At 42.6% G+C, this 14,272-nt stretch overlaps 1 protein-coding gene across 6 annotated transcripts in view; it reads left to right on the forward strand.

Annotated features, from left to right (window-relative positions):
- SEMA5B (semaphorin 5B) overlaps positions 1-14,272 on the forward strand; it is a 244,936-nt gene that overhangs the window by 205,253 nt on the left and 25,411 nt on the right. For 5 of the 6 annotated variants that reach the window (XM_015868674.2, XM_015868670.2, XM_015868672.2 and 2 more), the window contains 6 exons: positions 479-596; positions 4,826-5,007; positions 8,031-8,174; positions 9,948-10,095; positions 11,476-11,701; positions 12,340-12,558. In XM_015868674.2, the coding sequence (XP_015724160.1) occupies positions 479-596; positions 4,826-5,007; positions 8,031-8,174; positions 9,948-10,095; positions 11,476-11,701; positions 12,340-12,558 (1,037 nt within the window). Of the gene's footprint in view, positions 1-478; positions 597-4,825; positions 5,008-8,030; positions 8,175-9,947; positions 10,096-11,475; positions 11,702-12,339; positions 12,559-13,044 lie in introns of all 6 variants that reach the window. The other variant, XM_015868675.2, reaches the window with a different exon arrangement.

A 14,272-nucleotide genomic window follows, 5' to 3' on the forward strand; every position in this document is an offset into this window, starting at 1 on the left:
AAATGAAGCCATTGTGCCGGCAAATGCCAGCGCTAATAGAAAGCCTTTATTAGTGGTCCATTGGCTAATTCTGCTTGTCTAACCCCTTTGGATGGACATAGTGTCAGAAAACATACTCACAGAGGTTGCTTTGTGTGAGATTTGGCCTGCTGAGTGATTACATGGGAGCACAAAGATATCTCAATGACAAGGTTCTTTGACTAAAATTTGTAAAGTCATTTTCATTCCCTAGGCCTTGGAAAGGAGTGAACTGATTTTTAATCTGCAGCTTCTGTGAGTGATATTTGCTTTGTGTCCTATCACCCTTCTGCTCAGCCATTCTCCCCCTCCAAGCAGGTAAACCTCTGCTTAGAAAAATTGTTTCTTCTGCTGAGCCCCGATGGATTTGACAGCTGTCATACACAAGCACTATACTCAAATATGTCTCTTTAGAGCTAGACAATCTCACAGCTTTAATCTTTTCTCTTTGCACATGCAGAGAATGCCTAGGAGCCAGAGACCCTTACTGTGGCTGGGATAGCAAGCAGAAGCAATGCACCACCATTGAGGACAGCTCCAACATGAGCCTATGGACCCAAAATATTACGGAGTGCCCAGTAAGTGGAAATATTTTGTATGTATATGAGTATATGCATATGTGTAAAAGCAATAGAGCAAGTGAGTGTGTGGCAGCGTGAATGGGACTGGCTGGTAGTAAAGCATACGGAGTCCAGTGGCACATATTTCCTCTAATAACTGTACACAGACATTTGTTGAGAACACAGAGAAACCCACTGTATCCTTTTGCTCCGGAAAGGGGATCCCAAAGCAAGCTTTCAGCCTCTGTCATACCCACCTCTGCATTGACCAGAACACATTGGATCATTCTGTTGGATCTCTTCCAAGACCCGTGTAAGCCGTATATGAAACTCAAGCTGCCTCAGGGCTGCCCCACTGTCTGCACCATTTCTTGGGCTTCTCTACAGGTTAGGGAGGTCAGTGTAGGTGAAGACCAGTGTCCAAGGACAGCATTCAGTTCATTTTCCTCTTGAACCCCTGAGTCAGGACCCACAGTATGACACGGTGGTGATGAGTTGACGGCTGGACTAGTTGATCTTAGTGGTAGTTAGGGAGCAGCAGAGAAACACCAATCATGGAAGGTTTGCATGGGGGAACAAAAAGATACGTTTTTATTAGAGAACAGGAGGGAAAGAGAGATTCTATGTAAGAGAATACAAGATAGTTCAGTAACAACTTCAAATTTAGCAGACCAAAGACCAAACCTATGTGATGTTTCATGGAGATGGTCTTCTTTCCTTGCCCTGCTCTCCATGAGATGCTGCAGTTAAAAGAAAGTGACTTCTTCAATCAGTGTGAGTTGACTCTCTGGCTCCCTTACTACCCACACACTCACTTCTTTCTGATTTGAACATCCAGTTCCTGGCTGTGATCCCTGGAAGACGTCTGGCCAAATTTAATTCCTGCTGCTTGAACTGTACCTGCAAAGGTGGTTGAGAAGGAAAACTAGTCTTATTTAATAAGTTGTAAGAGTGTGGAGGAGGAGAAATTCTCATTAATGTCTATCTTTATTATCTAACATCAATTAGTATGTTAATACTGCTAAGTCCAGCAGACAGAAAGAGCAGGCTGATGGGTTATATCTTCAGTATGCTATTTATGTCTGGAGCTACTGTGATGTTTATGCCCCTTATCTTCCTTACTTCTCAGATATTTTCCCAGGAAATATTAGTCATTACTTCAATCCATCCTCAGCTTGGCAGGCTTAAGTTTTTCACTGCTGGATTCAGAGGCTTGTGTGTTTATAACCCTCCTGTGTTGAACTGGGATGCAGTGCTTCTTGATTGCCCATGCTGTTATCTCGTCCTGCTTAATGCCTGTGTCTGTTGATAGGTGTGTGAGGTGTTAATCCTCTAGTTTGAACATGTCTGCTGTGGTGCACACTAGGGAACAGGCTACTTCCAGATCACTGTTTCAAGGTCATAAAAATCCAGCACAGAATATTCAGCTTTGGCTGTTCTTGGGGTGTTTTGCCTTTGTTTTAGCATTTCCCTTGTAGGTTATTTTCCACTTAGGTGCCCTCATTCTGCTGCATATATGAGCTCTTGCTCTTCCACTGATAGGCTGCCAAGCCCTTTAAAACCAACATGGGGTTGTTTTATTTTTCTTTCTCCTCTGCCCCTTGCTGGAATGAATTCACCTCTGGCATGGCATGGGCTTGCTCATCTAAGCACCTCTGTCAGCTGTGTCCAAGTATGTTTTTCACATTCAGTACACTAAAAAGATCATGATCAACAGATGCAGGAGTCTAGAGCAGCATGTGCAGATCACCACTGGAAAGGAAGGGGAATGCAGCAACATGGTGCCAGATGTCACTGGGATTTCAGTTTGATGAGTTACCATCTAAAGAAGTCCTGTTGTTTCTCACCCTACTTGTCTGGGCTGAGCACCAGGCACTCAGCTGTGCTGTTACAGCTGTATGTGAGATCACACTCCAGTGTAACAGAGTGTAGATTAAAAGCACCCCTCCCAAATAAACTTATCCTAACCCAGATCCTGTCAGTGAGTTCTTCTGCAGCCTTGCCCGCAAACAGATGTCCTGGCACAGCTAAGACTGTGGCACACAGGAACTTTTAAATCCAGAACTGGCATATCATTGAATCACATCCTAGAAGGACTAGGTCTTTGTGAGTCAGCTAACACCCTAAGATGACTTGTTGTTGCTCTTAAGCAAGCATGCTTGTTCAGAGCTGGTCTGTACATCTTTATACAGCACTGCCTCAGATTCCCAATACGCAGATCTAATAGGAGATCTTAGATATGGGGTTAATCATACAATTTTTTAACATAATACCTTGTGCAATGTTTAACATAGATTACTAACAAGCAACACCCAGAACGTGCTATAAGTTCATTGCTGTGGTTGCAATGTCAAACATGCTACACCATTTTCTTTCTCCTCCCCACTTCCTAAGGACTTTATGCTCCAGACAGATTTGAGTGACTTCTTATGGAAACCGGGTCCCTGTTTCTTGCTCTGAACACTCACTTGTTTCAAGGAAAATGTTGTGTTTTATGGAAGGAAAACATTCTTTTCTCCTAGATTGGGTTTTAGAAATGATTGAAATATTTTGACTGAAACTTTGCAAGAACTTTCACCATCTATCAGATAGCCAGAATGGAAAATTCTAGCTGAAATAATCAAAGCTTGATAAAAAGTTATAAGCAGGTGACGTCTGAATCCTAAGAGAAGGTACAGATATATTAAATGGACAAGGAATGCTTCTGGTCTTATCTGTAATATCAGAATAAACACTGAAAATATGCTGGCAGCATGAGGTAGGAGTGGTAGTTTGAATTTTTATATCCTGCATTTGAGCCCGTAAACGGGAAATGAAGTCATAGACTTATAGAATCATTAAGGTTGGGAAAGACCGCTGAGATCATCCAGTCCAACCATCAGCCCTTGGTTGGAAATGGTGACACCTTTGGTAGGAGCATGTCAGTTTACTAAATATGAGAACTCTGGAATTGGATGTATTATCAGATGATAGCCATGTGATCACAGGTGTTTTAAAGATGTCATCTCTGTCTGATAGATGCTGTTGGCTACAAAGGATTTACCTTTTAAAGGTATTTCTGACAAAGATCGGTGCCCGTGAGTCTTTATCCCACTTCCCAAGCTTGCTCTTTTGAAGGTATTTTTATAAGTTTAAAGATGAGATAATAATCCATATGTAATTTCATAAGTAATAGGAGTCTTCCCACACTCACAACGTGACATGTTTATAAATCTCAACATTTCAACTATGGCTGCTTATTTGTTTAATTTTTGGGCTGCTTCCCAGTATCACTTATGAGCCAATAATTATTTGTCAGCTTTTTTGTTTTTTGGTTTTTTTTTCTTCAGTCGAAGCCACAGGCCATATCATACCACTGATTTCTGAACAGAGCTCCCTGTCGGAATCAGCAAGGCTGATTTCTGGCTCAAAAATGAGTAGGAATGATCCAGTACTTGGATTGTGACTTTTGTAAGGCAGGAAGAAAAGGAGATAAAAATCCAGTATTAAATATCTCCTAGTAGTTCTTTTGATTTTTCTTTTTCTCCCTGACTTTTAGCAACCCAACTGTATGGATTTTTGACTGCACACATTTAAAACAAATTCAGAAATCAACAGCCAGTTTCCCTGGAGTCATATAGTATAGTGTGTCATGGTTGTATGAGCTCAACTGCTTGTTGTGTCCAAGTCTCTTTTGCTCTCTGGTGTGCACTGAGGCTTCAGGGAAACCAGGGGAGCCCCTGTAAGATGGGGAGAGAAGGGTCTGCATAGCCCTATGATTGCTATCATGATGTGTAGGGCCATTCTTAAAGTGTTTTTGGATGGGGCCAAAGTCAGGAAGGCCTCAGCCTGAGCCTGTAGATGTGATTATACCAGCAGCCCCAAGCACTCCAAAGGCAGAAGCATCACAGAAAAGTGACAAGTGCTGGCCATGCATTGCTCAGAAGGCTGAAGCTGTGCTGCATGGGACCTACAGGCAGGGTGGCTTTGTGACCTGCAGGTGGGTGCTGCGTGGCAGGGCTGGTTGGGTGCCTGCATGCACATGTTAGGTATGTGGGGTGGAATTTGGAGTTAAACATTGATGCGGTATGGCCTGAAAACAACCCTCTGTTTTGAATCCTACTCACAAGCACAGACAGCTCCTATCTAAGCTACATCTTAATTCCCTCAGCAGATTTGTTTGGCATTTCCATTGTGGGGCCATTTCCAGAAATGTAAACTTGCTAGTAATGACCTTTTTTTCTTCTTTTTTTTTCCCCTAAAACTAGGTGAAAAACCTGACAACAAATGGAAGACTGGGACCTTGGTCCCCATGGCAACCGTGTGAGCATTCAGATGGGGACAGCACAGGCTCCTGTATGTGTAGGTCACGTTCGTGTGACAGCCCTCGTCCTCGCTGTGGAGGTCGCAGCTGTGAAGGGGCCAGGATCGAGGTTGCAAATTGTTCAAGGCATGTCCGCATCTCTGTGCATTTTTGGAAGGGAGCAATAGTTGTGACTGTTCACAGCATCTCTCTTTCCTTGTGTTTCTGTGACCATGATGCATCTCAGCCAACAGAATGTATATGAGGCCCAGCTTGAGATCAGAGCAAAGGGATCCTGGCACTTGCATGCGTCTCAGACAGGGACCTTGGAATATGGGCACTCCAATCAAAGTTGACATTAACCTTGCTTATCCTAAGCCTCAGTTTCTCTCAAGTGCACATAAGTAGTGATTCATCAGGAGATGAGTAAGGCAGAGGTAGATGTTATCCAACTGAACAGTAATAAGCTAAAATACATCAGTAAGCTCTCAGTCATTATTCTGTGAAGTCTGAATTCTGAGGTTGTGTTGCTTTTGCAACAGAGCTCCTGCAGCCCAGTGCTTGAAGAGACAGGACCTAACATGGCTGTAAGCAAGGTTTGCCTGTGCTACTCATGTCCCGCATGCTGCCTGCAGAATGCCATCCTGGCAGCCTGGGGCACCTAGGAGGCACACTCACTGGGCATGGCCCATAAATAACATGCAGCTCAGCTTGTGCCCATGCCATCCTCTTAGGGAAGAGTGAAGCTCATACTTCAGCAGTATGGAAGCTAAATGTCCTCTGGTGGGGTGCCTAGACACAGCTGTTGTGTTTGTGTCCATGCTACCCCATCACCCTCAGACTACATCATCTCATGACTCAAGGAAAGATGACACAATAGGGTAAATACTACTTAAGCAGGGTGGTGCCAGCCAATATTTTGGTAAATATTGGGTCAGTTCAGTTTTTTATCTACTTTATCATCCTTATAAATGTTGATGCCATTAAAGACAGCTGTCTCTTGGCTCCTCCCTTGAGAGCAGTGCTGGTCTTGGCACCAAAAATTGAGCAATACTCATGTTTGATTTGGCATCTCTCCTTCCAGTTGTGGGCTGTGCTGCCTAAAAGATGTGTAGTCATTCCTACCTCTGTGCTGCCACCGTGGGCTGAGCAGAGCCTTCACAGCGCTGTCTGTTCATGTCACTGGCAAAGGCAAATTACGCCAGAGGGATGGGTTTCTCAGCAGTGCTCTGATGGCAAAAGAGGCAGGAACAGCTTCTGAGAAGGGGATGAAAAACAGATTATTCAATCTTAAGACACAGGAAAACAGCACGGTTTGAAAAATAAGGACATCTGGTCATCCTACATCCGCCTCAGCCTTCAAATTTCCTTTAATTGACTTCATATGGCATTGAGATTTCTCTTTGCAAGGGGGAAGCAGGATGGCTAAAGATGAGTTCTATTAGAAAGCTGTAAATCTGAAAACAGAAAGTGTCTTTATTTCTGTTAAAAAGCCGCAAACACAAATAGATACTGAGAATTGTTTTTCTGAGGAATTTTTAGACTAGATTGCTTTCCCCACTTTTTCTGCCACAATGGCAGCAACCTTCCACTTGATTTTGTCTTTCCATGTTTTAGCATATAATCTTTGTTTTGAGTTAAGGACTAGGGAGGTAGTAGTAGGTCTTTTAAAGCATGGAAGAATAACTTGGAAGAGTAGCACTTTTATGTAAGTGAATTTCTTGTTCTGTGACCTTGTTTGGGGTGGGAGAGGCAAAGAGAAGAAGGGAGAGGGATACAAGAGTAAGAGGAGGAGGGGGGAAATATCTATCAGGGTTCTGAAATAAAGCTGCCAAGAACTGGCAAGAATTGATAACAAACACAAAAAGTGTGAAGGGCAACGGTGGGTTTTAACTTTCATCCTCTGCCCTGATTGGTGCTATGCCAGAAAATATTTCTTGCCAGCAGTGTTATTAGCTCAGCAAATGCTTTGAAAATTAACATCTGTTCTCAAGCTTAGATTTCAAGAACCAGAGAGCACCTGAGTTGATTTTTTGTTGTTTTTTTTTTTTTGACTAGACTTTTTAGAAAGGTTTTTCTTTAGGGGAAAAAGAAGATTTATTTTTTTTACTTAAGGAGGCAAAGTGTGAAGATGAGGCAGTTCTGTAAGACAGAGCATTGCCACTGGCTCCAAATGAAATGAAAGCTGCAGCACAGAAAACAGGATGTGGTTCCTCCTCTCTTGCCTTGGTGAGGCTCTAAGGTTGAGTAGTCCTGCCAAATCAGACCAAGGCAAGCTTTAATAATCAGGAGATTTAAACGATGAAAATGTCAGCTTCCATGTGAACACATGGTGGAGTTACTGCATGGCAGCAGCCTCAGAGAAGCTGGCCACATGCACATGCTCTGACATCTCTGTAGTGAGGTGTGAACTCGGGGTTTTTGCGTCAAATTTGCTTCAGGCTCAGTTACCACTTCTCATTTGAGATGCAATCATTTATTAACCTGAAACTCAATCCTGCCTCTGAGCTCTTACTTGCCTTCTGGTTTGCACAGATTTAAGGTCACACTACAGTGATGTTTGAAAGCTGCCATGAAAGCCAGAAGCAATTATTGTTATTTTGTTAGTTTGAGATTTCCACCTAATAGAATTCAATGCCGAAGGCTTTAGGAAAACACCAAATATTATGAAGTCTGTGAGAAAATCATTGGAGCTGGCAGCAGTTTTGCTGGAAGAGATTTAAAGCATCAGTAGCTTCTGAATTAGCAGAGGATATATATATATTTTTCGGCACAGCTGGCATTGGTGAGCCTCAAAACCTGCACCCTTTGCAAAGGATCATCAGTTGTCTTAGAAAAGAGAGACATGGGGAAGATGATGTGGAAGTAGGCAGTGGGAGTTGTAGTCTCTGTTGTCCAGAAAAACCTAGGAGGCATATTCAGAATCATTCAACATTGGCTTCATTCTCTTCCTATCCCATTCTTAGTTGGTTCAGTGTCAGGGAAGGCCAATGTTAAACAATTTTGAGAGTCCCTGTTATAAAACTCAACTGGCATGGTCTGCTTGTTATGAAAATTTCTTCAATTAGTTTTAGCAGTTTCTCAACAATGCCTTACGTGATTTACTGTTAAGCATGAGAAGACTATTAGATAACCCCCATAATCTCTTCTTTCTCACACTTTTTTGTTAGAAATGGCGCTTGGACACCCTGGTCTTCCTGGGCCTCCTGTAGCACCTCCTGTGGGATTGGCTTTCAGGTCCGCCAGCGGTCCTGCAGCAACCCTGCTCCACGGTACGGGGGCAGGGTCTGTGTTGGACAGAGCAGGGAAGAGAGGTAAGAGATGTTAACAACACTGTTCACTTCTGTGGTTATAATGCTGGCATCTGAAAACGGTGGATCTTACATGAATGCGGAATGAGTCTGGATATACAGAGCAGAAGGAACTTCATGGCCAAGGGGGGAAGAGGTTACTCACATATGACCTCTCTCTTGCAGTGTTCTTGTGAATATCAGGGACTGACACCTCCTCAGTGAAAGGAGTGCCTGTGTCTGCTGTCAGCAATGTAGGGCCTATAGAAAGTTCTGACCCATCCCTAAGGAAGCAGATGATTATGCGCAGCTTTCATTGCCAGATTCTTCTCAAGGCAGATTCAGAATTGAGTTTTTGCAGAATAAAAAAAAAAAAAAAATCATCTTTTTTTTTTTTTTCCATCTGAACTAGGCAAGTTTCATGCAGAATCAATTAAAAGCAATACTTTTTTTTAACCTTCAGAGCTATCTGCACTATTTTGTTTCTTCAAGCCCAGCCCCTCCTTAAACACATGCTTCAAGGCATCCAGATTGGTTTCTAGCTTTGACATTTCATTAAAGGCCACCTCTGCTTGGCAGTAGACTGTTGCTTGTCCCTTGAGTGGTCACTTAAGACAGATCACTCTGCATTTCTCAGAATACAAAGGGCAATTCATTTAACTTCCCTTATTCGGGACATTTTAATGTTTGGTTTGATTTGTGGCCATTCAGAACGGTCCTTTTTGGGTTTTAAGGACTACATCTGAGTCAATTACAGTCCTGTGTGATTCAATTTGAGAACAATATTGATTAAAAAGCTGAACAAAATCGAGGTTACCTTTTCTAAAGGGAACATGAAATAACATTAATTCAGAACCCACTTTTAGATGCATATATCATGCAGTTCAGCTCCCATTACAAACACTAGTTTCTTAGAGTCCAAACAACAGTAAGGGCCAAATATGAGATGAGAAGGTTGTCAAGTGTTTAGCCAGTAGTCAGTGCTGAGTTGACATCCTATTGGTTAAGCAAGAGCTGGGTTTTGAAAATGTTTACCATCCAGTATCTCTGTTTTTGACACGTGGGCTTCATCTTCTATATCTTCTATATTCTTGTACAAATTTAGTGTGTAAAAGTTTTGATTAGAATGCTTTCAAAAGCACACAATCTTGATCATGTGCTCTAAATGGAGCATTTACTCAGCCTGGAGAGGAGAAAGCTCTGAGGTGACTTGGTAGCAGCCTTTCAGTATCTAAAGGGGAGCTACAGGAAAGAAGGGAACAGACTCTTTTGCAGAGTCTATCATGATAGAACAAGGGGAAATGGTTTCAAGCTTAGAGAGGGTAGATTTAGGTTGGATATAAAGAAAAAGTCTTTTACAGTGAGGGTGGTGAGGCACTGGAACAAGTTGCCCAGAGATGTGGTTGATGCCTCATTCTCTGGTCGCTTCCAAGGCGAGGCTGGATCAGGTCCTGGACAACCTTATCTAGGTGTGGTGTCCTTGTTCATTGCAGGGGAGTTGGACTAGATGGCTTTTAAAGGTCCCTTCCAACTCTAAGGGTTCCAGGGTTTTATGATTCTAGCTGTGTCTCAGTGATTGACCTGGCCAACCACTCCTCCATCTATGTAAAGGATACAGTTCTCTGCCATGAACAGGAATATTGCTAATCTGATTCGTGTCAGCCTTCTGCTAGCTTTCTGTGCATGCAGTAAGAGCACCCAAATGCAGTCTACCATCCAGCTTTGCATCCGTCATCATTTTATCCCTGAATTGTGCTGACATGGATGTTTTTTGAATAATGTGCTTTCTCCTTTCAGGTTCTGTAATGAGAACAGTCCATGTCCATTGCCAATTTTTTGGTCTTCATGGGGTCCTTGGAATAAATGTAGTGTGAATTGTGGCGGGGGAATTCACTCAAGGCAAAGGTCCTGTGAAAATGGAAATACATGTCCAGGCTGTGCTGTGGTATGTATTGTTTATTGACTTTGAATATCAGGCACCTATTGACTTCTAGCTTCTAGGGACCTGGTATTTAACTCCTCTCTCCATCTTGGTTTTATTTCTCAAGCTAGAAGAATTTGCTATCCTCAGCTCTTGCTGGAGAGGATGCTGAAATGAACTGGGAAGCAGAGAGGTGGCAGATTCCAGAAGTCAGTGAAGTTGGTGTGAGTGCGTGTGTGTCTGTGTGTGTGTACAGGTTAGGACAGACTGGCATACAGAGAGCTTCTGCAGGCCTTTCTAGACTTAGATATCAAGTCCTTTACTTGACACTCTATGTTTCACTTTCCCACTCCCAAGAATGATCCTGCTGAGTCAAGGAGGTTCTACATAGAATAGAAATGAGTCTCATTGTCATACTTGAGTAACCAACAGGTCAAATACCCAGTTAACCCATCAATGAGGCAATGACTACCAATTTTCTCTCTTTATTTTCCCTTTCCTATTCTGGCAGCTGTTTCATGCAGCTGTTTTAATTAGTTTTATGGGCAGTTTTCTTTCAGTGTAAGCAGATCTGATCTGGAACCTCCCATCTGTTCACAAGCTGTTTGGCATTTACTCTAGAATCATAAAGTCCTAAAGAATTATATTTCTCACCTTCTGCCAGAAAAGATGGGTTTATTTATTTAATTTTAGACAAGAACTTAATGTCTTTCACTGGAATTCCTCCTGCTGGTGGTGAGAATTGTAAAGACCCCATATCACCCCATCCCCACGAAGTGAGAATGTTGGCTGTACTCTGTAGATGCTCATCTTTACACCAACAATGGCAAAAGTTCCCCATTAGGGAGTTCTAAAAGCCAACCAACCAAACAAGAAAAAGGAAAAAAAAAAAAAAAAAAAAAAGGCAGTAAAAAAAAGATTATCTAGAAGTGTCTTAGGAACAAAACAGTAAAATTTTCAAGGAATGATCTTTACTGATATTTTGCCCTCATGGGCCTCTCCCAGGATGACCTGAGAGCAGCATCTCAGTCACAGCGGAAAACTAGTTTGCTGTTACTTTTATGCATTGCCTGTTTTATTTTCCTGCCCATAATGTACATAATGCATTCTAAGTCCCACAGGACTCTGAGTCAGCAAAGAAATGCAAACCAGAGCGAGACATAAAAATAGTAAACAGTTCATCCTTGAGGTCCACGTAAGGCTATGTGCCACCAGTGCCTCCCTAGCGCCTATGTTTTGAGCTGTACCCAGCAGTATCTATCTTGTGTCTATGAAGTTGGAGAAGGTGAATGGAAGATTTTTTAGATACAGAGGGAACCCCATTGTTTTTTAGGATGCAAACAAATTTGTGTCAGCCTGCTGCTCTTTGATAAAGAAGGTCACAGTGGTTTTCCTTCCTGGCAGGAATATAAGACCTGCAACCCAGAGAGCTGCCCAGAAGTGCGTAGGAACACACCTTGGACCCCTTGGATGCCTGTCAACATCACCCAGAATGGTGCCCGCCAGGAGCAGCGCTTCCGTTACACGTGTCGTGCCCAGCTGTCTGATCCCCATGAGCTGCAGTTTGGAAGGAAGAAAACTGAGAGTCGATTCTGTCCCAATGATGGCTCAGCTATGTGTGAAACTGACTGTACGTCTTGCCAGCTCTGGGGAATCATGGTTATGGGACAAGCCTGGGTTTGGTGGTTGGAGGGGGAATTCTCTCAGAAAAGCGAGAACCTGAATGTATTTACATAAATCTTGGCATGTGCAGTGCCACTGCAGAATGGCAGGGATGGAGAGAGCCCTGTGATGTAGAAGTCAATACAGCCATGTTATGGTAGTGTGTAGAGTTATTCTTGGTACTTACAGGCTGCCCTAATGAGAATGGACAAATGATGAGGATGCACAAAGAGATATTCCACAGGATAGTTTGTCTTCACTCTTCTTTCTCTCTGAAGATCCCTTTGTGTGCTGCTTCCAGGTTTATTCCCTTCACTGCTGTTGTAGTGCAAGTCAGTGCCCTGACAGCACAGCCCAGACTGCCACAATTTGTTGCCCAGAATATTTATTTATCAAGATTATTACTAGATGCAGTTTCTGTGTGCACAGATTTCACTTCCTTCTAGCTTTGCTGTAATGCTATGGAACACAATTCTTACTAAGGGCTTTCAACAGAAACTCATCTCCAGAGTGCATAAATCCTGATTTTATTGAGCCAAAGACTTTTTTTTTTTCTACAGCCCAACAACTGATTGATTTGTGATGTTTTGTTTGTTTTCCTTGAAGCTCTTGTTGACGACCTCCTCAAGACTGGTAAGACCTCTGCACGGATTATCAATGGGGGCTGGTCCTTTTGGGGGGCCTGGTCTTCCTGTTCCAGGGACTGTGAGTTGGGCTTTAGAATCCGGAAAAGGACATGTACAAACCCTGAACCTAAAAATGGTGGCTTGCCTTGCGTGGGGTCAGCGATGGAGTATCAAGACTGCAACCCACATCCTTGCCCAGGTAACCATGATTGTCTTCATGCATGATGAAATTCAGAGGTATTCTTCCCCATCTTAATGGCAGAGAGATCAAAAATCAGTATTTCCAAGGTGCTTTCATTTTTTAAATTTTCTTTAATTTGGGGGATTTTCCTTAATTTTTATTTTTTTTTTAAACCACTATTGCAATGACTCATGTATGCAATCCACACACTTTGGTGCTGTGACCTATGCTTCACATAGGCTAAGAGGGGAACGCAGCCACAACCTCTAAACGAAACAATATGGTGGCTTATTTAGCAGTGTTTCGCTTGAGGCAGGTTTGATGCTCCATCCAGTGGAGAGCATCATGGTACCTCTGCAGCTTGGTGAGGAGATGGGCTTAATGAATGTGACTTAATGCTGTGTAGAGATGCTTGATGTGGCAGTTCTTCTTGTGAACACTTGTTTCTTCCCCCTCTCCTGCTTACGTATTGTTCTTGCGATGGGCATCTACTCTTGACATCAGTTACCATTTCCTGCACAGCCAGCAGGGAGTATTCTTGCCTGGTTTCCTGGTTTTCAAGTTTGTCCTCATGTTTATGTTGCACTCCTTGTCCAGAATAGTAATAATAGACCACTGACTACTGTATTCTCACTCTCTTATCATTCTCCTTGCTCTGTGACAGCTAAGCTAAATTTAAATGATCTTAAATTACCATGTCTCTTTGTAGTTGTAGCAATTTCTAGCAGTAGCTCTGTCTACCTCTGGCAATATAGTTTGTGGCCTACAGTTGAAAGTGCTGCATTATTATGGTATTATTATGATATTAAAATTCAATGCAAAGATAAAGTGCCAATGCAGATAGGAAAACATGATCAGAATGTGTAGCAAGAGCATAGCAGGAGTGTCAGATATTGCACTCTGTGGCCTATAAAAAGAAAATAACTCTAGCACTATAAAGGCAGCTATTAGTACTATTTTGGAAACTCTCGGTGGCTTTTCACTAATGTCTGTGCCCTTCTTCTGTGCTGTTTTCTCCCTTTAGACACTACGATGTTTTACAATCTGTTCTGAGTGCATGATTGCTATTTCTCTGTGTCTCCCTCTGTTCCTGCCTCACTCAATATGTATACACAAATCCTGGGTTTATCTTGCACTAAGTCACGCGGTTGTTATCTCCTGAAATAGCGGCATGGGGACCTGAAAATCAGGTAGTCTAGTAGCCTGACAAGAGGGGTTGGGAGCCAGAGTTGTTAATTCCCACCCTGGATTTGTTATTGATGTGTTTTGGGACTGTGTTCACATAAAGCCTCTGAGCTTCTGTTTTCTGAAGGCTGGGACTAAAAGACCTGGGACCCCCAGGAGGAATATGTCATAAAAGCTCCACTTAGGTTGTATGACTTTTTTTTCTAAGTAAATGTGCTGTTACTATAGGTCAAGTGTCCAAAAACCAGTGCAATAAGGGTATTTTATAAAAAGTTGTGTAACAATTACCCTACAGAATAGTTTCTGTTATGGTGCTTCATGATGCAGTCATTTTGTGCATGGACTTTGTTTAGCATCCACAGAGTGCAGCACATTCCAACCCTCTCTTGACATGAAGCTCTTGTTGTGAGGCCCAAATGTGTCCTGGGGTGAAAGAAAGTGCTAGCTAGTTTAGGCAGGGTAGATCTAGGTGAGATACTGGGACTCTGTGTCACAGTGAGAGGAGTAATCACTTACATGTACCTCTTTCTCCTTGCTTTTCCATATC

This window comes from Coturnix japonica, chromosome 7, assembly GCF_001577835.2.
Source record: "Coturnix japonica isolate 7356 chromosome 7, Coturnix japonica 2.1, whole genome shotgun sequence".
Lineage (NCBI taxonomy): Eukaryota > Metazoa > Chordata > Aves > Galliformes > Phasianidae > Coturnix > Coturnix japonica.